The 27,688-nt window shown below is 42.8% G+C and overlaps 1 protein-coding gene and 1 pseudogene across 8 annotated transcripts in view; one reads left to right on the top strand and one right to left on the bottom strand.

Moving 5' to 3' along the window:
* Positions 1 to 27,688, bottom strand: part of Dync2i1 (dynein 2 intermediate chain 1) — a 66,292-nt gene that overhangs the window by 18,288 nt on the left and 20,316 nt on the right. For all 8 annotated transcript variants that reach the window (XR_013106541.1, XM_076920941.1, XM_076920942.1 and 5 more), the window contains 10 exons: positions 27,679 to 27,688; positions 23,197 to 23,505; positions 21,965 to 22,042; positions 20,660 to 20,876; positions 14,497 to 14,599; positions 6,074 to 6,203; positions 4,989 to 5,100; positions 4,036 to 4,124; positions 1,751 to 1,880; positions 288 to 460 (listed from right to left, as the gene is read on the bottom strand). The exon at positions 27,679 to 27,688 is cut by the window's right edge and continues 82 nt beyond it. Coding sequence is in view for 7 of the 8 variants with exons in the window: in XM_076920941.1 (XP_076777056.1) it covers positions 288 to 460; positions 1,751 to 1,880; positions 4,036 to 4,124; positions 4,989 to 5,100; positions 6,074 to 6,203; positions 14,497 to 14,599; positions 20,660 to 20,876; positions 21,965 to 22,042; positions 23,197 to 23,505; positions 27,679 to 27,688 (1,351 nt within the window). In the remaining variant the exon portion in view is untranslated. The remainder of the gene's footprint in view (positions 1 to 287; positions 461 to 1,750; positions 1,881 to 4,035; positions 4,125 to 4,988; positions 5,101 to 6,073; positions 6,204 to 14,496; positions 14,600 to 20,659; positions 20,877 to 21,964; positions 22,043 to 23,196; positions 23,506 to 27,678) is intronic.
* LOC143436687 (14 kDa phosphohistidine phosphatase pseudogene) lies at positions 21,138 to 21,527 on the top strand (annotated as a pseudogene).

Here is a 27,688-nt window from a genome sequence, read left to right as displayed (position 1 = left end):
TAGTTTGCAGGTGACTAGAGGCTCCTGCATGATAATCCTTTGTTTTTCAGTCTGAAATAAACTGTTACACCATCAATTTCTATAGTCAGAACTAATGAGTTTTGTCACCTATGTGACGAAAGACACTAGAAACAGGACACTACTCATCCACTCAACCTGTTGTCTCGTTCCCTCTCTTTGGTATGCTCAGTGTCAGATATTACACGACTCAGACATTCATCTTGTTATCTCTGTACCCTCTCTGTGGGACCTTCCTAGAAGCAAGCACAGACTCCTCCTCAGTGTACCTTTGACTCACATATCAGAACCTTCTGGGGCCCTGAAGGCTGCCAAATGTCCCACACACAGAGGAGGTGCCTGCTATCCAGAGATGGGGCAAAAGCCTTTTCAGGTAAGTCATGAACAGAGACCACAGTCTGCCTCTGAACTCGAGAAGCATGCAAGCAGGATACTTTCCGACCTGGAGATAAGAAAAAACATATTTCACTTTAGCTCAAAGTATTTCACACAATACCCACACACACTCCAATTCAATGAAGAACAACATATGGCTCATTCAAAGCTGAGGCTGAGCAAGTACCAGATCTGAACTGTTGCTGAGACAAGGTGCAAGACATCTACAGTTTCCCTCAAGTCACTATGCAGGTAAGGACGACCTTGAACTTCTGACCTTCCTGCCTCATTCCTTAGTTTGGGATTACAGACACACTGCCACCACAGTTCATTCCATGCTAAGAACTTGCCTCCAGGTGCTATGCATGCTAGGAAAGCACTATAGGCAGTGAGCTAGGTCCTCAACCCCACACCTCAGTTTTCATCAGTGCCTACAGCCTGTGTCCACAGTGAGCATGGGCTTGACTGTGGGGCAGCCGAGGCCAGGACGGCACACAACCTCTCATCCAGCAGCTCCTCACACCAAGTGTGTAAGAGTCAGAAATTCAGCACCACACTGGAAATGACTGCAGGGAGGGACTTTCTTGACATGACATGCTACAAGGACACAATTCTTAGGAACTTTAGTTCTCTTTTTAAAATGGCCCTCAGAACTTCATGCAGAAAACTAATCCAAAGCCAGGTATAGCATTCCAAGAATGAACTCTGTGGCAGAGCTGCTTTCTGTACAGTTCTCATTAGCAGAACTGTTGATAAACTGAAGAAACGGTCAATGGCAACTCATAGTCTAGTGAGAATTCTGTAGCCAGCACAGAGAGGGTTAATACGGCTGGGACGTACGAGCTCAGTAAGACTGCCCATGCGTACTAGTTCCTGAGGATCAGAGCTGTCTGTCCTTCACTCACTCACAGCCACACCCTCAGGTCTGCCTCCTCAAACAGCCTCCAGTGCTCCTCCAGAAAAGCAATGACAACGGTTATATGTGCTCCTTCACCACTCATGGGCAAACCTCTGACACCATCGTTACCGGGTTTCTGCTGTGAGTGTGTGCCCACACACGTGGCCATGCCAGGAGGAAGCAAGCACATGTGTGCAAGTCAGAAGACAGCCTTATGGAGTTGGCTCTCTCCTTCCAGTCTCACATGAACTAACTCAGACAGCCAGTCTTATATATTATAAATCATAAACGTATACATTTAAGAAAAGAATCCTCACCATTCGTTTGCAATTCTGCAGCCACTGAGTGTTTTATAGACATCAGACACCATCACACTGAAACTATGTAACATTAATGACCAGTGTTCCAGTTTAAATGTTTGTGTTTGGCTATAAACCAATATCAGAGAAAACCTCTTACTCTGGAGAAATGGCAGGCTTGTGTTCAGTTGCGAGGAGCTGTCACTGATGTTCAGAGCTTTGTCTTGAGCCCGGGGAATCCAGCTAGGTCCAGCTGCCAAACGGTCCTCTTCAAGTAAAACAGCAACCACCTATGAAAGACGAGTAAGCAGGGGCTGGAGAGATGGCTCAGTAGTGAAGAGCACTCTCTTCCAGGACCTGGGTTCAATTCCCAGCTCCTACATGGTAGCACACAACTGCCCATATAGCCCCAGTCCAGGGTCTCTTCCAGCCTCTGCAGGACCAGAAGACACACATAGGGTTTACAAATATACAAGCAGGCAACACCCATACACATGAAATTAAAAATTACATTTTAAAAAAGAAAAACCACCCCAAAGACAAGCCATATTGCTTAAAATGCTAACAGCATCCTATACTTTGGTTAAAAATCATCTTTTGTAGATTCCATTTCTACAAATACTTGGCTCCACCATACTATAACTTTAAAAAAATCCATCTTTTGCATAATAACAGCAAACTAATATAATGTCACAGTATGCCACTGTTTCATGCTACATGTTGTTGCCTTCACTATATACAATTAAAATTTCAGAGGAGGAGGCAGCCTGGACATCTAATACCCTCAAGCAAACAAGGCACTAAGGAGAAACACAGGCAACCATCACTCACTGGCCCTGAGTCAGCATTAAACGTCTGCAGTGGATCTAACGAGGTCATCTCTAAAACACGAAGACACTTAACAATTAGCAGAAATGGTGAAAAGAAGCAGGAGACTTGACTCAAGGCCTGGCAGAATCGCACTGAGGTTGAACAGAGATGTGCCGTGCATAAAAGCCACATGAGCAGGGCTGGGGCAGGCTCCCTCACCTGTCAGTCACTGCCACAGAAGCCACGTGAGCAGGGCTGGGGCAGGCTCCCTTACCTGTCAGTCACTGCCACAGAAGCCACGTGAGCAGGGCTGGGGCAGGCTCCCTTACCTGTCAGTCACTGCCACAGAAGCCACGTGAGCAGGGCTGGGGCAGGCTCCCTCACCTGTCCCTGTCCCTGCCTGGTTTCCAGCTCATCCCCCTCTTTACTGCACTGCACTGAGGACTCTCTTCTTACTAGCTCCAAGAACTTTATACTAAAACAGGATCTAATAATAATAACAAAGATGTCAAGCCTAATCCTATTTCTCAGTCACCCAGTGCTGTCTCTCTGTAACACTGAGGCAAACTAACTGGCAGACAGTCATGACAGTCTGAGAAAGAGGCTTGGCCCAGTCAGCCTGTCAAGGCTTTGCATTATTAGGCTGTTGTGTCTGCTCCATATTTAAATTCAAGTGTATAAAAAAAGTTCGCAACAACACAGATATTAGAACATCAACTTCATCTTATTAGAAATTACCAATGTTAGTAGGTCACAGCTGTGTTGAACTTTGTGGTTGTGGAGAGTTGTAATATTACAAGTCCACACACAAATCCTCGAGCTATCTGGAGGCCTCCTGAGAGCTTTCACTGCCCACCTTTACGCTGTCCTTATGACTAAGAATGTCATCAGGCAGCATCTGAGGCCCCCAGCACAGACTTCCTCATGTTGCTGGAGCCCTCCTACCCACTGTTCTCACAACGTATCTGAAAAGCGCTTTGATTTAAGATTCTCTCTTGATCTGTAACTACAAACTTAGTGGAAATGTTCACCATGTTAAAACATGGTATTTAAGGTAACCTAAATCCATGTGCCCAGGCCAAAGTCACTGATATTTGGCTGTAAAATAAACATTCTTACTCCCTTTGAAGTGCTGTGCTTTTTACATCAACAAAAGATCATTTTCTTTTAGAAATTTATACTGAAATATAGAGAGAGTACAGTTATGATGATTAGGGTCAGTTTCAAAATAGTCAGGAAAACAGTGAGAAGGGGGTGAGTAAGAAGTCAGTGAGGAGAGGTCTGCAGTTCCGGGAGCCTCGCGGTTGTGTGCTGTGAAATTTCCACAGCCCGTTGTTTAGTATTTACAAATACTGTACAGGTTTACACTCGATTCACCAGCTTAACATACTTGGCTTAAGAGTTTATTATTATTTTCAACTGTATGAAACTACAGTATAGAACCCAAAACCAGAGAATTTTCAGTGATCTATATTTACCTAGTGTCATTATGCATACAAGGACTTAATGAATGTATTACAGGTGATCTGTAAGAAAATAATACTTGAGAACAAAGAACTGAATTTAAGCCACACAGACAACACAGTGAACCCTGAGCACTGATACCCAGAAGAGGATATACAACACAGAGAGTACCTGGCATGCTGCCCGAAGAAAGCTAGACAACCTTGGAGTGTCGATCTTTGGTACAACTGTGACATCAGAGAAGTCCTTTTCTTCACTACCTAAAATACAGGGTTATTGAGTCAACAGAGTTGACTCCAACAGTTAAGCTTTATAAATCACAGCATTCGAGCAGTGTCACAGCCACGGAGAATCCCGAAGACACGTCAGAACACTGCACTGCATTCTCTCCACCCACTTGCAACCTCTTCCCAAGTTCATGCTGCTTACAGTAAGTTCGGTAAGTTCAGAGGCTGAGTCCCCTTCAGCTGCCATGAGGAATGCAGTCAAATGAACCAGTGTGGTTGGTATGAGTTTTAGGTTACAGGTCAAGCATCTAAAGATGAGAAATCTGCAACACTTACGGTCCAGGGCACCAGCAATTAAAAAAAAAAAAAACCCAACCCTGGAGCTTTCTTGTGGTAAAGCTATTCCTTGCTATATAGACAATTCCTTTAAATAAAATTTAAATGTCAACAGTAAAGTAAATTCTATACGATCAGCTGCAGATGCCTGTGTCTTAGCGACTGCTGGGCTGCACTGGCGGAGCACATCTTCAAACTGCACTTGAAAATGAAAACACTGAGGAGAAGAACCTGTGCCAGCCGGTCAGAGCAGCGTCTGTCCTGCAGGTGTAGGTGACGTCGCATGGTGAGTCCCCGGAGGGCAGTGTCTTCCCCACTCCGTTACAAATCCTGCTGAGGGCTCAGACCAGGGTTCAGGCCAACTTAATGATTCCCTGTGATTCAACAGCTCTGACCTCACTCATGAGCTACTTTGTGTTTTCAAAGGAATATTGAAAGGGTACTTTCACGGTCATATACTAATGACCTCATCAAAAAGAAGACAGGTAAAGGGAGTTACATAAAACCAAAACAAATCAAAACGTGCTATAAAGAGAACAGGCATTCAACATTCAGGGTTACCTCCAGATACAACAGTGCCTTCTCCTGGGTGCTGGGTCCATACTTCCCTGGTTTCTATATCTTCAGTCTGAATGTCTCTCTCAACATTATCTTCATTGTACTGAACATACGCCTTAGAGACAAAAATAGCTTAGAATTAACATCTAGTTTCAATTTCAGATCAATTTGCCATTACTAAAAATAAAAGCAAATACATTTTTAAAAAACTAGTAAACTGCTGGGCAGTGGTGGTGCACACCTTTAATCCCAGCATTTGGGAGGCAGAGGCAGGCAGATTTCTGAGTTCAAGGCCAGCCTGGTCTACAGTGTGAGTTCCAGGACAGCCAGGGCTACACAGAGAAACCGTGTCTCAAAAAACAAAACAAAAACAAAAAAGAACCTAATAAACTTCTAAAAATTAAAGCATCCTTGGGGTTGGAATAAGATTGGCCTGTGGGGACTTTCAAACATTCATTGATGTGGGGAAATCCTGACTAAAAGCAGCTGACGCAATTCCCTGGGCTTGGGTCCTGAACTGTATAAAAACTGGAGAAAACGAACTTAGTATGACTCTGCATGCAGCTGCCGTTCTGCTCTTCTGAATGCAGACATAACTGACCAGTCCTCTCAGGCTCCTCCTGCTCTTCTGAATGCAGACATAACTGACCAGTCCTCTCAGGCTCCTCCTGCTCTTCTGAATGCAGACATAACTGACCAGTCCTCTCAGGCTCCTCCTGCTCTTCTGAATGCAGACATAACTGACCAGTCCTCTCAGGCACCTCCTGCTGCTGAGCTCTGTCTGCTAAGATGGGCTGGAACCTGGACTCACGAGCAAAAATTCTTTCTCCTCTAAGTTGCTATTGTCAGGGTATTTTTTTCAGAACAATACAAAAGAAACTACGGCACCTGTCATCTGTACCAATCATTCATCATTCTATCTCAGACTGGGAGTCCTTTGAGTTTACGAGTACCAAGTTAAGAAGCACACACTGTCTCCCAACTGCAGCCGTCAGAGGCCATCCAATCTAATACTGCAGGATAGACACAAGGCACATGCATTTACACATACTTTCATTTATCACTTAGATAACACGTCTTTTACTAACCTGCTTGGTGTTTTTTTTCCCGAAGTTCCTAATGTACATGTCATACTCATTTACAGGTGGCAGGTCCAAGAGAGAAAAAGTGAATGAAAAGTCCAAGTCAATAAGCCGGAGCAGTTTTGTACTTCGTGTCCTTTAAGACAGATTGGAAACAAAAATTCAATTCAATAACAGACTCAGGGACTCACAAGAAGGTAAATTTTAGGGTCACATGTAAGTAATTAACAGTGAGTCTAAAGTATTCAATAATTATTTTAAATTATTAAACAAGAGTTGAGGGTGTAACTCAGTGGCCAAATGCTTTCTTAACTTACACAAAACCTGACATTAGAGCCCTAGGGGGGAAAAAAAACAAGCACAAATAAAAACAGTCAGCAAGTAATGGTGGGAGCATATCATGAGCCAGTGTGTGATTGGTCTACTGCAGTGCACTGAAGCTGATAAAGTTACAATATGTGTATCCTAGAATTTCCATCAACAGCAATTCACTTTTTTCATAGGATGACATTTCGGTACTGGTAGCCACTGACAGCCAGGTTTTCAGCCTACATTCTCCTAGCTACAGTGGCCTGTCCTCACAGCAAACAAGCTGCTGACAGACACCAGTAACCCCAGACTCTAGGTATCCTCCTGCCTCACAGCCTTCTTTCCCAACTATTGGTTTCAGTCTGGATCCAATGTGCGTATCCTGCCACCTCCCCCCAGCCTAACACAAGCTGAGCAAGGAAAGTGCTATTTCTTCCACTTACCTGTACTCCCACATGGCCGGTGTCAATCCATATGGATGGGTGAATGATCCCCCAGAATCCCAGTACTAACAAGTCATTTGCTCTCATGTGACTCCTCTCCCATCCTCCACCCACTCAGAGGCCTCAGGACCGCTGTCACTTTTACATCATTCGATTTTCGGGCCACCATCCTGCAACTTTCTCCTTACTTCTTCCATCCTGCCTCAAGATTTCCTGCCACAGAAGAACATTCCACACCCCCTGGCTGTCCATACCTTCTCCCTGTGTAGGGGGCTCAAGACAGGGCTCAGCTTCCTGTTTCCATGCATTTTTCTAGCTGTTCCAGCATTAGCCACAGAAAATCATCCTTTCCCTACTGCACAACCACCATAGCACAGTGCGTGTCAGTCAGTGTGTGCAGGGCAGATGCGCCCCACTCTGTACTTAGTCAGCTTGAGTTCCTGGGCTAAGAATACAGCATGATAACTGGGTTTCATAACTAACTTTGGCATCTGGGTTAGAAAGCCTCTAATTCTTTTCTCTCCTTCAATGTCTTCATTACTCTTGAGTCTTAGTATTCCTATGTAATTTTCAGAATCAGCTTTCTGAAAGGTATGAATTCACACACACCCTTATGGGATTCATAATAGAAAGGCACTTTTTTGTTTCCTAAGATTCAATAATACATGCGACATTTCTCTGTGGAGGCCTAATGGAATCATGTTTACCTGGGGCCTATTAATAGGTGAAAATTTAATGGCTAGTACAGAGAAATATAGCTGACTGTCATAAATTTTTATGCAATACCTTTGCTAAATTCATTCATTATTCACACTCTTAATATATTCTAGTTTTAGATATAGATTTTAAAATTCTATCTATATAATCACATATCTAGTAAAATATAATTTTTTCCAATACATATAATTTTATTTATTCATTTTCATCTCATTAGACTGAAGTGTGGTGAATTCCACACCCACCTTTAGAGCTGGAAAGTTCACCAGAACATATGAAACTACTTGTTGAATTTTTATAACAACAATTCTTACTGGTGAAATTCCACTCAGTTCTAATTTGCTAGGACTTATTACATTACGTGCTATGTTGCTGTTGTTGTATGTATTTGCTGTTCAGGTAAGGTGATAGATGACATAAAGTGATGTCAACCCAATCTTGTGTTCCTAATTCTTAGGTGTAACTCGTTTTGGGTGTCACTGTGTAAGGGATGACTAGATTTAGGGATACTAAGGTAGCTAATGAAGCCTTGTAATCCTTGACATGTCAGGAAACACGTGTCTGCGTCTCTGCTGAAACAGACATCCAAATAAGTTAGCATTTGACTGGGATGTCTGGGCTCCCTCCAGTGTCTGGGATGGTTGGTGTCTGGGGCACTGACATCTTAGTTATTGAGATGACTGCAGTCTTTATCCCACAGTGAGGCAGTGTAACCCAACAGGCTGGTGGTTCGGTTAGGACGAAGGCATACAAAGTCTGGACTCTTGCTTTCCATTCAGGACTCAGCATCTTCTTCTGCCTTTGGGCATCAGAACTCCAAACTCTTAAGCATTTGGACCCCAGATCTAAGGATCAAGAGTCCCCCAGCTCTCACACTGTGTCTGGTCTAACAATTACACCACCCATTTCCTTTGATATCAGGCTTTCAAACCTAAACTGAGCCATACTACGGATTTTTCTGATTTTTTTCAGACTTTGGATAGCCTTTTGAGGTAGTTCTTGACCCATGCAATGTCGTGAGACAAAGCCCCTAATAAATTATGTCCCCACTCCCCACTCTGTACACACATGCGCACGTGCACTCTCTCTCTCTCTCTCTCTCTCTCTCTCTCTCTCTCTCTCTCTCTCTCTCTCTCTTGTTCTCTCTCTCTGTCTCTCTCTGTCTCTGTCTCTCTCTCTGTCTCTCTCTCTGTCTCTCTCAACATTTCATTTTCATAGTCACAAAATTTTGAGTCAAAGTCTGGCTAAACTTCAGAAGAAAAAAGCATTCACAAGTTGGAAATGTGGCCTATTTTTCTATTCTCTGGAATCTGTGAAAACAAGAGATATTTCCTCAGATATTTAGAAGAGTACAAACCAACTATGTCTGTACTTTAACTTGACGGAAAAAGTAATTTACATATTAAACAAACTTAACAAATGTACAACAGCCTAAATTTTCTCCTGCTATTTGCATCTACTACGAAGAGCTGTACCTTCCTAAGGTTTACTCATTTCACCTACATCTTTACTGGCAATGATTCACATAATCGTATTTAATGTTTGTTAGATCTGCAGCAATGCTCTCTCTGTCATTTTTACCACCTGAGTCTTTGTTTTCTTTATTGTACTTAATTAAAGCCTACCATAGAGTTTATAAATTTTAAGAAAATTCTCTAAGAATAATTTTGGCTTTGTTGAATTTATTGAAAATGTTTTCAATTTTACACATTTTTCTTCTTACCTTTAATTTCATTCCTTTGTGATTTCTAATTAATTTCTGCCCTTTCCAGGTTCTTGGTGCCTGTTTGGACCTCTGAGATTCAGCCTGTTTGTTTGGACCTCTGAGATTCAGCCTGTTTGTTTGGACCTCTGAGATTCAGCCTGTTTGTTTGGACCTCTGAGATTCAGCCTGTTTGTTTGGACCTCTGAGATTCAGCCTTTTTCTTTCCCAATGTGTTTCTGCTGCTGGTGGAGATTCAGCACATTCCACAAAAGGAGGTCTGTAAATGCTGGCTTTCATTGTCACTATTAACAGCATTATGTGGGTCTGGGTGTGGCTCACTGTGCTTGCCTAGTATACACAGGGCCCTGAGTCTGACAGCAGCACCCAAGATGGAAAATTTAAATTCTCAGGCTGGAGAGTTAGTTCAGCAGTTTAGAGAACTATCTGTTCTTCCAGAGGACCCAAGGTCAATTCCCAGTGACCACATGGTGGCTCACAATCTGTACTGGAATCTGACACCCTAGCATGTAGGAATAATGAAGATAGAATACTCATATACATAAAATAAACAAATAAATCTTTAGAGAGAGAGAGGGGAGGAAGGGAAAGAAGGGGAGAAAGAGGAAAGAGAGAGAGAGATTATAAAAGTTAGTTCTCTCCTAATTTCTTCTTTTTCTTACGGTTCACCAAGTAGTACAATGTTTAATTTCCCAACTTTCAGCAATTTTCTAATTGACTTTTTCTTGATTTGGAGCTTAACTCCATTATGGTCAAAGGTAGTCTACATCACTTTTGGCTCACTGATAAAGGCTGTTTAAATGTTATAAAAGTGTACTGTATTTTTGTCTGCACTAAATTTCTATCATCAAAAATAGAAGTGTGTTTTTAAAAAAATCTGACTGTGGGCTGGAGAGATGGCTCAGTGATTATGAAAATTTGTTTTTCTTGCAGAGGACCTAGATTCAATTTCCAGTACAAACATGGTAGTTCACAACTGTCCATAACTCACACACCCTCTTCTGACTTCCATGGACACCAGGCAGGCATGTGGTGCACAGACATATGGATGTGAGTAATACACTAATACACATAAGAACAAAATACATTCGTCTAAGAAGATTATGTTTAAAAATCTTTTACTGTATCTGTGGACAGTATTTCTGCTTTGGGTTCAGCTCAATCTCTGATGCTTGCAAACCATGTCGCACTCCTGTTGGATACACAGGTGAGAAGTGTCAGGCTCAGTTAAGCTTGCCCTCTTATCACTATGACGTAGCCTTCTCATTCTTATCTTTGTCTGACATACGTATTATTTTGGTGAATGTTTGCTTGAAATGACTTCCCATCCATTTACTTTCTCTCTCTGGCATAAAAAGTTTCTTTCCTAAGATAAACTTATTTTTCCAATTGTAAAATCTGTGTCTTAAGTAGCATTTTAAAGTCTACCAGCATTTAGCAACATTACTGACACACTTCGGGTTACTCTACCATCTTCCTGTTTTTCATTTTTCTTTACATCCTCTATTCTTTTGTTTTTCTCTTCTTGCCTAACACTGGATTGATCCTGTATGTTAATTATCCTATCTATTCACTTATAATACTCCCTTCCCATTACCTTTGAATGAGTACCCTAAATACTTCAACATTACCCTTCCCCTACTGAAATATACTCTCTTATCTATTTGTCAGGATCTTACAATAACTTATTGTGCCATTTACCTCTCCAATTCTTGGGCTAAGCAGTGAAGAAGAAATTAATTCTAAGTAATGTCTAATTCCATAAGACACTACAGGCGTTTAATCAATCAGTGCTGATTTCTATTGGTTCATTAACTTACTTTTTTTTTCAATTTCCTCCTTTAGGGGTCCATGTTTTTATCTGGCATCAATTGCTTCTGCCTGAAAATTTCCTGTTTGTTTTAGTATAGGTCCGTAAGCAAGGAATTCTCATAGTTTTGTAGGTCTGAAAATGTGTATCTTTTACTTGAATTTTTAAAGGATATTATTCGCTTTCAGCACCTGGAGCACTCTGTCACTGTGGCCTATATTCTCCTTTGAAACCCTCCCACTTAGCTGTCTGCTCCAACTTTCAAACTGCAGGCTCCCCACCTCTCTGTTTTTGAGAGCCCTGCTGTCTGGTGCTCTCTCATTGTACTTTTGTTTGTCCTTCTTTATTATCTATGTTTATACTTCTTGAACCTTGTAAGGCTTTAAATTGTTTACAGTCATCAGTTTCTGAAAATCTGCCCTGGTCCTTCTCTCCCTTTCCAGGAGTCTATGATCCTGTAGAGTGAAAAATTATAAAGACCATTTTATAAAATATATACAGGCTTTTTTCTTTACCCCTAGACCTGAGCAAAAGAATGCAGGTTCCAGAAAGCGGAACTGAATGTAAGATTTCAGGCCCTCACTGCCCCATACATTCCAGGAAGAGTACATTATCCCTGAGTCAGAGGACAGTTGCTAGATTAACATTCCTCAAGCCTCAGGGAAAAGAACCCACCTGTGGGTGGGAAAGGCCCAAAGCAGGAAGACACATTCCTGATCACAAAGAGAAATGCAAGCCATCTTGGTGAGACTGAGAAATAGTTGAGCTAGTGACAGGGCAAGACTACATTTTGAGAAAACAGAGTGTTTTCCACATGACCCTGATTCACTTAGGTTGCGTTCCTCTGGAATTCTCCGCTATTTTTATTGTTATATTTCCTTAGCAACCCTTCACCCCCTCCTCACTCCCCTGGTTTGTGGTTTCCACCTTTAAAAACCCTTCTCAGGCTGACTGGCTTTGTCAATTCAACTCCTGCGTGAGTGAACCAAATTGACCTTGGCTAGCCAACTCTCCCTAATAAACCTCTGCTGGTGTCTTGCAATTTTTGGGTGGCTGTAATTTCTGAAACTTGAGTAAGGGTCTCCCGAGTTTGGGGATCTTCAATCCCACTATACAAAGCAAAGCAGAGGGTCCTCACTCTGTGTCATGACTTTGAGGTCACTTTCAAATCTGTCCCCACATCCTTATCTTCACTTCAAACACTGTCCTCTCTCCAACTCACCGATCCTGCCACCTCTGATAATTTATTTGTTAGTGAACTAACTCAATTCAATTTTAATTTCAATTATTATATTTTTGGAATAGGGTTCCTCAAATTTCTTTTGATTGTCTCACTGATTTCAATGTTCTGATCAAATTCACTGCTTGTTAATTAGCTTATATACACATTAATCACAGGATCTTATTTCTAACATTCAGAACCAATGATTTGCTCTCAGGATCATGCATGGACGTGTTTCACTCGTGGCTTGAGTTATATGACCCCAATTCCTGATATGTCTAGTGATTTACTGTGCATTAGACATTTTATTGAAAATTTTGTAGGAATTTTGAATGTTCTCCTTTTAGTCTCTTCCCGGCAGTCAGAATCTAAATAGGCCACACTCCCAGTCCTACTGGGATGATCAGAGGCCCGGTGTCCTGTTCTGTGATGTCAGCTCTATTTCAACCTTGCCTTCCTTCCTAGCATATAGGCCTTAGGAACTTCAACCAGCGTCTGGGGTGCTTAACAAGGATTCTTCTACTTCAAAGTCCTAGACTGCATTTTCCATCTCCCCAGCTGTAGATGAATGTCCCAGTTCCCTACTCTTGCTTTCTCCCTGACTTGGCCACCTTGAAAAACAAACCCATACAGTCCCTGGAATTGCAGCATAGCAGCAACACGGACTGGCACATTACACTTCCCTTGTGGAGCTTGAGCCTCTGGGTTCTGGTGGTTCAAGCTCTTTCTAACGTTTGCACAGCCTACTCAGGATCTGTGGTTACGACTGCTGCTTTAGCTTTTCTAGTTGTTTTAGCTGAAGAGTTTTTGTTTTTTGGTTTTTGTTTCTTCAATACAAACTGTTCATCATAGAAAATGGTCCAAGTCCTTTGGAACTCACAAGTCAAAAAAGAATGTTGCTCTGATAATTGTATGTTGCTCAACAGTGTCTGTCATTGGGTAGCTGCCTCTGCAAAGGTCCGGTCAAGTTGTTATAGGCAAGATGTGAAGCTAATACTCCCAATGAACACTGGGACACTGCAGTTGTTTTAGCATTTTATCTATTCCATAAGGGACGTATTGATCTTTGTGTGTGAATACATGCTTCTGACTTATTAACAAAATATACTTCATTTCTGTACTAACATCTGAACTTTTTTTCTATTGAATCCCTAGTCATTCTCAGCCTATCTGAGGGAAGACTAAGGAAAGAAAGCAAAACAAAAAGCTTTCTTCTTCCTCGCCTCTCTCACCCTGCTTTTAACATTTCTATGTGGCTTCAGCTACTATGGTTCAGTATCCCTGATCAAACTATCATAGACTTTGTGGGAGGACAAATTTGAAAGTTATGGTCCCCAGCTACTGCAGAATCCATTTTAACCCATTTGAAAGAATGCTATGAGGTGTGTACTCCAGGGCTCTCCACCCCAGAGGGCTGCCTGCATTAGCACTTCCCCACACTCAGCCATCGGGCACTCAGGCCAGGATCATGGCTAAAACCATAGCTGAAAGGAGTTCGAAGGAGTCTAATTAATGTTTGAGCAGGTGGCAGACCAAAGGAGTCTAATTAATGTTTGAGCAGGTGGCAAAACTTGGTTATCATTTACATAATGATAGGTTTGCAGGTGTACATAATACAAGAATTGTTGAGTCATGGAAGCTTCTTAAAACCTATATTTTAAGAGATCAGTACCACAGAGCGACAATGCAACAGAAGCAGACTCAACGTGCTAGCGAGATTCTGGCCACCAGACATCTAAATGTATGGGTTGTGATTCTGCTGCAATCAAAATAGACTGTGGGCTCCAGGGCTAAGTCCATAGTAGTCAGCTGTAAGTGCACTGCAGTCAGTAGCTACCAAGCACCTAGTATGCAAAAGGATGCAAACTAATCAGACTAACCAATGAATACAAAGAATTGTAGTAATAGTAAAAGAACTGGCCAGGATAGGAACACAGTTCAGCAGGAGAGTACTTGCCTAATACTCAAAATATTGAGTTCAATCCCTAAACAATAAACAATGAAAATAGGAAACTCTAGTTTTAAGATTATGTTGACAAAGAGTACATTAATTAAATGCACTCACACAAAGCTACAACTAAGATTAGCTCAATGGGAGAACACTTACCTAGATTACACAAGGCCCTGAGTCTCATCCATAAACGAGCGCACGCGCACACGCACACGCACACGCACACACCTGTGGAAAATTCTTCATATACCTACTTTTGCTTAAGGGCCTGACTCCTACTTTTCTGACGATGTGAGGCTGTTGCAAAATCCACAAAAATTCCACAAACAGGTGTTCTAGAAGTAGAATCATTTGCATCTGCATAAGAAAAAAAGCCATTTTGTGACAATGAAATAGTTCAAGGAAACCCCACACACACAATTACAGTCATACATATCAATCACAGGCAACAATTTTTTTAAAGATTTATTTATTTATTATGTATACAGCATTCTGCCTGCATTTATGACTGCAGGCCAGAAGAGGGCACCAGATCTCATTACAGATGGTTGTGAGCCACCATGCAGTTGCTGGGAATTGTACTCAGGACCTCTGGAAGAGCAGTCAGTGAGAGCAGTCAGTGCTCCTAACAGCTGAGCCATGTCTCCAGCCCCCACACTCGACAATCTTTATTAAAATTGATAAATCACACCAGTAAGGATTTTAGAAATATTCATGAATTTATGCACAGAATATAGTTTCCTATCATTATCCTACTATGGGAAAAAAAGAAAGCAAACCCTCATGTTTCGTGTTCTAAGAGTCCATTTACCTAAAGACTCTGTGGCCTGAAAGTTATTAATGAGTAATTCCAAAGTCAACAGTTAGTGAGAATTGAACTGCAGGCTGTTCTGAGTAGCTTGATGAAATCTCACAACGTTTTGTCTAGAACATGAGCCATCCCATAGTTTGGTGTAGGCGGGCGCTATGTGCTCCCTGCCGCCAATTCAGTCACTTGTCTCTACAGACACAGCTGTCATACCAGCTTTCTTGGTGTCACACTGTTAATACTCAAGGAATCCTTAGTTAGCCCTAAGAGGACAGGAAAACAATATGGATGTACCGAAGAGGAACCGTTAGTACCTGCTCTAGGACCACCAGACGGCAGAGCAAATAAAGGAACTCGCCTACAACCTGACAGCCTGAGCTGATCCCTAGAACCCACAGATGGGAAGAAAGAACCAGCTCCAGAAAGTTGTCCTTTGACCGCAACATGAACACCATTACAAGCACATACTCTCACACATGTGCACAGAAAAACACACAAATACACAAATAAATAAATAAATTTAAAGGAGTGTGCACACACGTGCGTGCGTGTGTGTGTGTGTGTGTGTGTGTGTGTGTGTGTGTCCTAGAAATAAAAAGGTGAATGATCTCAATTTAAGGAAAGAAAAAATCCTGAGGCTGATAAGATCAATGGTAAAAACAAGAAATTCATGCTCCATTTGCTACAGCATCTTAACCTGCAAAAGTTCCCACACCAGTGCATGATGGGATCCCACACTGGTGCATGATGGGAGCCTAATTAAGAGGAGAAGCCACGTTATAAATATTTCTATATTAATGTTCATTTTGATTAGAGACCTGTCTGCTCCTGACAGCTTTCTGTCGTGGATTCTAAGAAGAAATTGAGCATCTTTGGAGTTAATCCAGTTGTGGTGAGACAGCCACTGGGCAAGAATTGCCTCTTTTCATCTACAGACAAATTACTGTCCAGAAAAGGACACATTTGCAGAATAGTCGACTGATTATATCTGCCAAGACAGAGTAATCAGTCCTTAATAATTCTGCATCACTAGGTCTGTCAGATGATCCTTGGCCAGAAGGCTGAAGATCAGATGCTCCAATGTTTTGTAATATAGGGACTGTCCAGGTGTCCAGCGGTCTCTATACTTAGGCTAAGTTTTAGAAGCAATGCTTTGTGCTTCCCATAATTTCAGTTAACTTAGTCATTCTGGATTTCTGATGGGGTTGAAGACTTATAGTCTCATAGCCAATCCTGGCTATTTACTTTGAGAGAAAAGATTTGAGAGGATGGTTTTCAGCTGACATTCATTCTAAAGCCAAGGGGGAAAAAAAAAAAAGCTAGGTTCAGAATTAAGTCTTTTAGTTAGGAGAGATGACAGAGGTTCTGGTTTGTCAACAAAATGATGGACTGGGTATTAGGTCTATCTTGTACCTTACTGACCCAAATTGGTATAGTTATGCTATAATTGAATTTTAAGAGAAAAGTTTTATTTTAACAGAAAGGGTGATATGTAGGAGGAGCTAAGATGGGAGGAGTAAGGAGAGGAAGAGGAGGAATAAGGAGAGGAGGAGGAGAGGGAGAGGAGGAGCTAGGTGACAAGAGAGAGAGAGGTGGGGGAACATGGAGGCAGATGTTTGCATGTCTCTGCCAGTCAAAGGTAGTTGGTATATCTAGGTTGGGTATTGGGTTACACTTCTGATTGTATGGGCATCTTGTTGTTGAGCATTACCAAACTTATAAAGCCTTTGATTAACATTGAAAAAAAATAGTATAAAAGCAAAAAGGAGAAGAGGGGATGGGATAGGGGTTTTCTAGGGAGGGGAAATAGGGAAAGGGGATGGCATCTGAAATGTAAATAAAATATCCAATAAAGATTTTCACATCTCCTTACCTTAAAAAAAAAAAAAAAAGTGAGAAGGCTAAGCTGACTCCATGACAGGCTTCAAATTGGCAGTTAAGGAGACTAGACCTAAATATCTGTTTCTAAGAACTAGGCAATTCCAGGCAAGTCCATGCCCCATAAGCTGCCCCTCCACCTGGCCTGAGGCAAGGACAAAGGGTCAGCAGCAGTTTCTAGACTTCCTCAGCTACTTCCTCAGTAACAGTCTCTAGATCTCCCCAGCAAGTTTTCAGCCCCACATCCTACTAATGAAATGTCCATAGAGATGAACCCAGAAGATTAACAAAGAGTTCACCTACCCTGGAATTCCCTAACGTGCTTTAAATCAGGCCTGCAAGTTCACTTGGTTGTCTATCTTGGTAATTGAAAACTCCAGCATGTTAGACTTCTGCAGAATAAAACACTCTGTGTTTACACACACACACACACACACACACACACACACACACAAAAGAAAAGAAAAGAAAAGAAAGAAAGAAAAAGAAGAGAAGCCACTATACTTGTGTTGGGAGACAAGAACAGAAAATATGCTCAAACTGATTGCACAGTGTCACATCAGAAAGCACTTAGGGGACTAGAGATCATGCAGTGCTCCAGCTTCTGCCGCCCAGCACGGATGTGGTAGCTCAAAGCTGCCCTTAACTCCAAGGAATCTGACAGTTTCTTCTGACCTCTGAAAGTACCAGGTACACAAATGGTGTATATGTATATATGCAGGATACTCACGTACATAAAATAAAAATAAACTGTTTAGATAGCACCTAGGCAGTGCAGACTTAAGCAGCCCCCCACACACACACCTGCAGGGAAAGAAGTTCACTACAGAGGAAGGGGCAACCCCTAAAGGATTCTTTAATTGCAGTGAAATCCAGCTATTCTGAAAGATGCCAGGTAGAAGCTACCTTCACAAAGCTACGAAGACGTAGAAGTCATCTAGCTGTATCCCAGTGCCCATGTCACTCTTCTCAATTTAAATCACCACTCCATCATCTCCCATCAATACAAGATGAGTAATCAGAGGACCTCCAAATATTTTATTTGATAACCAGCTAGCTTTGGGAACAGCAGACTGCTGTGATTGTTCTTCATTACTTTCTCCCTGTGCCTAATTTACAAGCGAAACTTCATCATAAGGATGTACAGAGAAGAGAAAATATAGTTTACCTACTGGGCTGGGAACTACCTACACTTACAGGAGTCCACTGTTTTGGGGGAAATGGGGTAGGTGGTGTGTGACCACAGATGACAGGAGTGATACACTAGAATAAGAAAAGTAGTGCATAAATACAAATAGTTTAAAAGCAGAAATGAATATAAATGAAGATTAGATGACCCAGTTAAACTGTAAACAGGGACAAACAAACCAAAGTGTAGGTATGTATTTCATCAGGACACCAAGATTTCCAAAAACACGATGGCCTTATTATTGGGCTGGGAGAAAAACATCTTAAGTTATCTTTCTTGTGGAAACAATCACCCTCAATCTACTACTTTCCTCTAAGCGTTCCGGTAAGTTTCCTGTTTTTACTTATCAATACGTTTATTTTAGTTGTGTATTAATCCGTCTCATCAATCCTCTTGGACATGTGTTTGAGTTGAACAAGAGTATAAGACATAGACCTGCCATCTTGTGGTTTCATAAACCTTCAGAGGCCTGTGCACATAATTGCCCTGACCCTCAAAGCAGAAGGCCAGTGATGTAGAGAATGTGATTTTGGAGGACGGCATGTATCTGGTCCAGACCAAAGTTCAAGTTTTGGCACTATTAAGACTGCATGCCATGGACATACATCAGTATGCCAACTACAAAGCTCTAAACAGACCTTGAGAGAATTACTGTCCCGGATTTTAAAATGAGGAATCCCATCTCTGTCTTTACAGCCACAGATATAAATACTGGGGCACAGCTGACACCTCTGGAAGTGGCCATTACTTGGCACTAACTCACCAACAGATGGAGATAGGCCTTTTAGAGTTGTAAAAACTCCAGGCACTAAGGTTGACTTTGACGCACTGCAAAAGGTATTTATCAGTTTCCTATAGTCACAAAAAAAGGTAAGATGACCAGCTTATCATCAAATAAACTCCAGTATGCAGCAGAGTATTCTGTGACAACTGTGGTTAGCCAAGCAGGATACAGTCTGCCACAAAGGTGGTGATTAAACAGCAGTCATGGCCAACACGGCCTAACACTCACGCTTGTGAGCTCGTTATATGGATTAGCTTCTATAATTAGCATTCTAGGGAGGTCTTACCCTTACAGAAGCACAAAAGCAGAAAGGTTAAGTAACTGTCTATACTAGTTAGCGTTTACTGTCAACTTGACTCAGCCTAGAACATCACCTTTAAAAAGTCATGATTGAGTAACTGTGTGTATCAGGTTTGCCTGTGGACATGTCTGTGAAGGCTTGGCTTGACTATCTTAACTGATACAGAAGAGCTCGGCCCATCATAGACAGCACCATTCCCAAGCTAGTTGTCCTGGGCTACCTAAGGAGGCTAGCTAAGCATGAGCCTGCTGGTGAGTCAGACAGCAGGCTGGCAAGCAACCTTCTGCCAGGGTTTCTGCTCCAAGCTCCTGCTGCTCCTGCCTTGACTTGTGTGCTCTGTGACAGACTGTGACCTGGAAATGGACAGCAAATAGCATATCCCCTCCCCTAAGGCGCTGACAATCTCACTATTTTATCAGAGTGACAGAAAGGAAACTAGAATAGCCCTCGAGGCCACACAGCCAGCCCGTGCTAGAAGGGGAGATCCAAGACTCCCTGCAACAACTTCTGAGCTGCTGCTGTCTACAGTACACAACATGGCTTGGTCTCCGTACACAGTCCTTCTCTTCTGTCCCCTTGTAATAGCTGAATGCTGAGGAGCCAAAATCACAGTTCTATTTTCTAGGAGCAGTGTGCCTGTGAGTGACTGATTCATTTACCAAGTAGGCAAAGGAAGAGATCATGCCAAGCGTAAATGTAGGAAATGAAAAGGTTGTTCATGGATATATTATACAGACCTAAGTAAGTACGCTGCCACGCCACTCTGAGTCCACAAAACCACTGCCAGGGCACTGTGGTACAGTACTAATCCACACAGTAAGAAGACTGGGTCCTTCCTTTTGCCAGGCCCATTAAGCCCAGGTCTCAAAGGAGTACTTCTAGCTATCAACTTATAGAACAGCAACCATCCAGACTGCCCAACAGTTAGCTCCCTCTGCAGCAGGCACACAATGGGATTGCTGATCACTCTCCCAGACTTCCAGCTGCATTATTACACTACACTAATAACTAATTGCTATTAACTTTATTCATTGTGGAATTCATACAAGATCTTCCTGGCAGGAGGTTTGGGCTATGTGTTAGCAGACTTGCTCCATGGGGCAGGTGATAGGCCTTGCTAGCTCCACAGAAGCCCAAGGATACTACAAAACAGAGGGCAGCCCTGTGAGGTGGCCAGTGGGCCTGAGATGGCACTCACAGTATGACGGGAAGCAGACTGACTATTAAACCTTTTCCCAAGGAATTTCCTTTATGAACTTAACACTGTCACTTGGTGGGAATTCAAGGAGGACATTACCAAAGGGAACGAGAACACATGTCTACAGGCTGCACAAGAGGCTGTTGGCAGTGCAGGATACTATGCATGGTTGTCCGTGGGGCCAGCTCGTGTCAGTTCATAGCCACCATTACCAGAGGTCACAGAACATGTTTCCCATTACAAGGGTCCCTGTGCATACCTGCCCTGGGCTCCTTCGTGTACTCCGTCCGACTCTGCTTCTGAAACATTTTCAAAGACAACTCGCCAACCCTTTCGTTCTCTGCACTGATCGCCTTTTGAATTTCCTGTATTTCCCTTTTCTGGGCTGGAGGAAGCTCTTCGGCCTTTTCTTTGGTCTCGTGCTCATTATTGCTGTCATCATCTCCATCACAAACCTCAAAGTCATCTTCATAATCCTGCAAACAATAGGAAGGATTGTGGCAGCCTAAGGCAAGTGAGCTGACACCATGCACGACAAAGCATTACTATTTACAATCTAAAATAAGCAAAACTCTTACAGCTAAGGGAGATGTTATACTTCACTCACTGTAATGTTGCTGGATTGTAAGTTTATATAACATATTGCTGCCTTTGTTTTTCTGAAAATGAGCCACAGGATACAGAACTATGTGTACTAATAAGTATTAATAATGTATAAACTTTGTGGAGCGCTTTGGGGAACATGGCGGCAGATCTCGGTCAGATTCCTGGTGTGGACATTGATTCAGATAGCGTCTTCAAGTACATGCTGATTCAAGTCCACTTAGCAGAGCCTTCCGGAGATCCGGTGAGGGAGTGCAAGGAAATCGTGCGTGGCTACAAATGGGTGGGCTGAGTACCACGAGGACATCTATGACAGAGTCGGGCGAGCTGCAAAGGAAGGGCTATGGCTATGAGTGCCTGGGCAGCGGGCGGATCGCCTGCCCGTCAGAGCCAGGACAGGAAGATACACGTGTATGGCTACTCTGTGGGTTATGGTCATGCCCAGCACTCTGTTTCAACTGAGAAGATCAAAGCCAAGTATCCTGATTATGAGGTCACCTGGGCTGACGATGGCTACTGAAGCTCTGTCCCTCCAGCAACTAAGTCAGGACTCTGCTCTTGCCATGTTTTATCTTGAGGGGCTGGCCCTGTGCTTTCCTTTTGCACCTTAGGCAATATACCACCTGCCTTAGAGGGCAGACCAATCTAGTTCATAGGAGTTAAAAGCATTGATATGCCTACTAAAAAAATAAATGTATAAACTTTGTGCAAAGATTGTGAAGGGTTATATGTACTCAATAGTTACATACACATATAAATGTTGGAATACAGTGCACTTAAAATGGGGTTAAACTATAGAACTCTTTAAGCACTGGTGGGAATAGAGCAAGCTTTTCACAGGTAACAACCGATCTACATCAAGTCTTACCAGATGTGGACAAGAGAAAAAGTAATTACTACACATACACTAATTTTTAAGACCAAATTGTTTAGCTGAGAAAAATTTAAATTTTACACATACCACAAAATCCTCTTCTAAATTGGGCGTATATTCATCAACCCCAACAGCCTCTACATCGTCGTCTTCCTTCTCAGGTTCCTAGAAGCAAAAGTTGAACATGAAACAAAACAAACAAACAAACAAATGAAAAGGTCAATCAAACTTAAATATTGCAAAAACATTGGAAATACATGTTTTCTAGGGTTCATGTGATGCTGATTTAAAATTATTTATAAAACATAACAGTTTAGGATTATTTGAAGAGATGCTCTTACAAGAACACATTATACTTTACAAAAAGCTAAAAAGGCTTGAAGCTTTCACCATAAATAATAATAAATGTTTGAGAGATATTCATTATGTGAGCAGACACAGGACAATGTTCCAGGTTCTATAAAAGCAGCAGTTCACAGTGCATGGGTGAGAACAAGAGTTACTCTCTGCAAACATTAAGCAACTGGACTGATGAAGTCAATACACACAGGAAGAATGCAGAACCTTGGCAATCAGTACAATTACGTTCTTTTTTTTTTTTTTTTTTTTTGTAAACCTATTCACCAATTTTGATTCAAACTGCTTCGTAACTGGATCACTTAATTTCTCCTTTAAAAGTAACATGTTCCTTTTTAATGTTAAATTTCAAATTTTAATAAAAGATTTTCAATTTTCTGTCAAATATATACTAACAGCTGGGTGTGATAGCAAACACCAGCAATCTAGGCTGATTGGAAGACAGAGGCAGGAGGATCACTGGAAGGCAAAGCTGTAGACCAGCCTGCACAGCAGTGAGACCTCATCTCCAAGAGGGGAGGGGTCCTACATGTACCACATGTCTACGATTACTACTCTCCCTCTACTAATTACGAAGTATTGACTTAAGTCACCTTTTCATATGTCACACCCGTTGTGATGGTTAACGTCAACTTCACTGGACTGAGAAGTATTTACAATATTTATAAAGCACATCCCTGACTGTCATGACGATGTGTCCAAAGTGTTGAGATCACATATGCTAGGGACCTCAGAGGCCTGTAGCACAGGCCTGTGCTCTCCCTGACATATAAACTGAAATCTCTGAGAATATGAGCCAAATAAATCTTTCCACTCTTAGCTTACGTCTGATGCTTTGTTATAGTAACAAAAGCTCTCAGGATGTTAGACAGTAAGTCGGACATCATTCGGCTACACTGAACCACACCCTCGCTGCCTGTTGACCTCGGGATGAGCGGACAGACAACGGTGTGGACCCTTACCTTCGATTCCCTTCTCCTGTGCTCTTCTTTTGAAGATCTCTCCTTTTTATCCGAGTGACTTCGGCGCCTCTCCTCATCATAATGCAGTCCTTCCTTGTGCCGCTTCTCTCTCTGTCTGTCCTCCACTTCCCTGTCAGAGAGCGAGCTCCCCTTCTCCTTAGAGTGTCTTTCTCTTTTCTCCCTGGTGCTGCTTTTCTCTCGGTGCTTCTTCTCCCGATCCGTATCTTTCACCTTCCTATGCTTCTTTTCTCCTTCCTCCTTGTACAGCCAGTAGTTGAGGGGATTCTCCTTACTGTCTCCATATTGCAGCTTTGAACCCAACAGAGAAATCTATGTGAGCTAAGGGATCGCAATACACAGTGCTGTCTGTGTGTTACAGTGACGTGTGCTGTCTGTGTGTAATACAGTGACGTGTGCTGTGTGTTACAGTGACGTGTGCCGTCTGCGTGTAATACAGTGACGTGTGCCGTCTGCGTGTAATACAGTGACGTGTGCCGTCTGCGTGTAATACAGTGACGTGTGCCGTCTGCGTGTAATACAGTGACGTGTGCTGTCTGTGTGTAATACAGTGACGTGTGCTGTCTGTGTGTAATACAGTGACGTGTGCTGTCTGTGTGTATTACAGTGACGTGCTGTCTGTGTGTAATACAGTGACGTGTGCTGTCTGTGTGTAATACAGTGACGTGTGCTGTCTGTGTGTAATACAGTGACGTGTGCTGTCTGTGTATTACAGTGACATGTGCTGTCTGTGTGTATTACAGTGACGTGTGCTGTCTGTGTGTAATACAGTGACGTGTGCTGTCTGCGTGTAATACAGTGATGTGTGCTGTCTGTGTGTAATACAGTGACGTGTGCTGTCTGTGTGTTACAGTGACATGTGCTGTCTGTGTGTATTACAGTGACGTGTGCTGTCTGTGTGTAATACAGTGACGTGTGCTGTCTGTGTGTAATACAGTGACGTGTGCTGTCTGCGTGTAATACAGTGACGTGTGCCGTCTGCGTGTAATACAGTGACGTGTGCCGTCTGTGTGTAATACAGTGACGTGTGCTGTCTGTGTGTAATACAGTGACATGTGCTGTCTGTGTGTATTACAGTGACGTGCTGTCTGTGTGTAATACAGTGACGTGTGCTGTCTGTGTGTAATACAGTGACGTGTGCTATCTGTGTGTATTACAGTGACGTGTGCTGTCTGTGTGTAATACAGTGACGTGTGCCGTCTGCGTGTAATACAGTGACGTGTGCCGTCTGCGTGTAATACAGTGACGTGTGCCGTCTGTGTGTAATACAGTGACGTGTGCTGTCTGTGTGTAATACAGTGACATGTGCTGTCTGTGTGTATTACAGTGACGTGCTGTCTGTGTGTAATACAGTGACGTGTGCTGTCTGTGTGTAATACAGTGACGTGTGCTATCTGTGTGTATTACAGTGACGTGTGCTGTCTGTGTGTAATACAGTGACGTGTGCTGTCTGCGTGTAATACAGTGATGTGTGCTGTCTGTGTATTACAGTGACGTGTGCTGTCTGTGTGTATTACAGTGACGTGTGCTGTCTGTGTGTAATACAGTGACATGTGCTGTCTGTGTGTGTTACAGTGACGTGTGCTATCTGTGTGTATTACAGTGACGTGTGCTGTCTGTGTGTAATACAGTGACGTGCTGTCTGTGTGTAATACAGTGACGTGTGCTGTCTGTGTGTAATACAGTGACGTGTGCTATCTGTGTGTATTACAGTGACGTGTGCTGTCTGTGTGTAATACAGTGACGTGTGCTGTCTGCGTGTAATACAGTGATGTGTGCTGTCTGTGTATTACAGTGACGTGTGCTGTCTGTGTGTATTACAGTGACGTGTGCTGTCTGTGTGTAATACAGTGACATGTGCTGTCTGTGTGTGTTACAGTGACGTGTGCTATCTGTGTGTATTACAGTGACGTGTGCTGTCTGTGTGTAATACAGTGACGTGTGCTGTCTGTGTGTAATACAGTGACGTGTGCTGTCTGTGTGTATTACAGTGACGTGTACTGTCTGTGTGTATTACAGTGACGTGTGCTGTCTGCGTGTAATACAGTGACGTGTGCTGTCTGTGTGTATTACAGTGACGTGTACTGTCTGTGTGTAATACAGTGATGTGTGCTGTCTGTGTGTATTACAGTGAAGTGTGCTGTCTGTGTGTATTACAGTGACATGTGCTGTCACTGTGTATTAGATTGTGTATTAGATCGATATGGTGCTGTCTGTGTGTATTACAGAGACATGGTGCTATCTATGTATATTACAATGAAAGAATAGAGAAAATCACAGTCAGCACATCTCTGTCTCCTAAAATCCTTGATCCAGAAGAAGAATTATCCTCATTCACACCAACACCAAGCATTACAAAGCAAGAAGCCTAGATGTCTTCTATCTGACTTAAAATCCATGCAAATTCCTTGGGATGAGGGTCTGGATGGCCCTGTGTTAAGACTTGGTCTCCAGGGTGCCACTGCTAGGAGGTGCTGTGGGCCTGCAGGAAGTGCAGCCATGTGAAAGGCTGAGGGCACTATGGCCCTCGGCTCCCTAGTCCTCCCTCCCCTCTCTCACCCCTGAAAGGGGTGTGAGTAGCTTTGCTCCACTGTGCACGCCTGTGCAATGTGCTGTCTCTACAGCAGGGCCAGCCAGTCAGGGCTGAAGGTTCCAATTCTGTGAATCAGCGTCAACCTTTCCTGATATACTGAATTTCTTGGATATTCTATTATAGTGACAGAAAACTAATACAGACACAGAGCAAAACAAACAGCATTTGCCTTCTTTGTTTCCCCACCACATTCTTAGTCTGTGATGCTGCTGTCTCCGTGCAGTAACATGGCCTGTCACTGTCTCTTACGTGTTGCTCATTTGCCCCCAGACAAGAAGCCATGCAAGGAAAGGCTATGAGTTAGCCATCTCCTCATCCCAACACCAACACCAGAGTTCAGTGAGTCACTCATGACATAAGTCACAGCCGTCATTATGATGGTATTCCAGCTCTAACTCCATCTGGGAGCCTTCAAGGCAGCCCCCAAGCGAGCCTGACTTGGCCGAGCCCAGCCGGGATTCACTCACTCACCTCCTCCTGTATCATGCCTTGACTCTGTTCCCGCCACCCCATCTGGGGACACCGAAGCATCTCTGTACCTTCCTTCCTCGCTTCTCCTCAGCTCTAGTCCTCCCTGTTTATCTCTGCCAGGAGAGTATTTCTAGAGAAAATATGTCTGACTGAGGCCCTCAGCTTTAAAAGAAGATCACTTGCCAAATAAACTATGGGGATTGAAAAGCCAAGTCTAAAGGACCTTTACTTTATAGACCCACAAGAAACCCAGACAACTATTACATCACAGCTATCATGTGGAGTAGAAAGAGGACTTGTTAAGAATTCTGTGCACTGGTGGCGCAGGCCTTTAATCCCAGCACTTGGGAGGCAGAGGCAGGCAGATTTCTGAGTTCAAGGCCAGCCTGGTCTACAGAGTGAGTTCCAGGACAGCCAAGGCTATACAGAGAAACCCTGTCTTGGAACAAAAAAAAAAAAAAAAAAGAAAGAAAGAAAAAGAAAAAAGAAAAAATTCTGTGCACCAAAGGATAGACTTATCTATGTCATAATTTGCACTTACTTATAAAAATAAAAGATTCCTCAAATTAAATTTAAAAAAAAAAGCAACATAAACAGCTGACAAAGAGTTAACTTTTTAAAGTAAACTCGAGACTAGCCACTAGAAGGTAAGTGTTACACAAGTGGTAATTAATGAACGGTGGTTAACTACCATAAATAAACACCCACATAGGGTACAGGAGGAATCCACTCTAATGTTCTTTAGCCCAGGATGACTTTAAAAAAAAAAAAAAAAAAAAAAAAGAGTGGTGTCTTGGCTAGTCTTCTGTCAACTTGACACAAGGTGGAGTCACCTGAGAGGAGGAACCTCAGCGAGGAAACACCTCCATAAGATCCAGCTGTGGGCATCTTCTTAATTAGTGATTGATGGGGGAGGGCCCAGCCCATTGTGGGTGGTGCCATCTCTGGGTTGGTGGTCCTGGGTTCTACGAGAAAGCAGGCTGAGCAAGCCAGTAAGCAGCACCCTCCATGGCCTCTGCATCAGCTCCTGCCTCAGGTTCCAGCCCTGCCTGAGGTCCTCTTGACGTCTTTGGATGATGGATTACAATGTGGAAATGTAAGCCAAATGAACCCTTCCTCCCCAGGTGGCTTTTTTGGTCATTGGATAACATCACAGCAATAGTGACCCTACCTAAGACAAAACGTCTTAGGTGACACACATGCCAATCATCCTACTGTGGAGATTAGCACTGTGTGTGTACACTGAAGTGTCACAGTGTGCCCTACAAGTGTGTATAATTGTTACGTGTCAATTATAAGCCAAAAGTGTATTGTAAAAAAGGAAAGTCTAGAAGCTTCATTTCCTTCTTCGATTAGCAGTGTTCCCAGGGGCTCGGCTGGCTTGGGCCTGCGAGCCTCACCTTTCTTTCT

This window comes from Arvicanthis niloticus, chromosome 23 (genome assembly GCF_011762505.2).
Source record: "Arvicanthis niloticus isolate mArvNil1 chromosome 23, mArvNil1.pat.X, whole genome shotgun sequence".
NCBI classification, from domain to species: Eukaryota; Metazoa; Chordata; class Mammalia; order Rodentia; family Muridae; genus Arvicanthis; species Arvicanthis niloticus.
The sequence above is the reverse complement of the archived record's forward strand: the minus strand, read 5'-3'. Positions and strand labels throughout refer to the sequence as shown.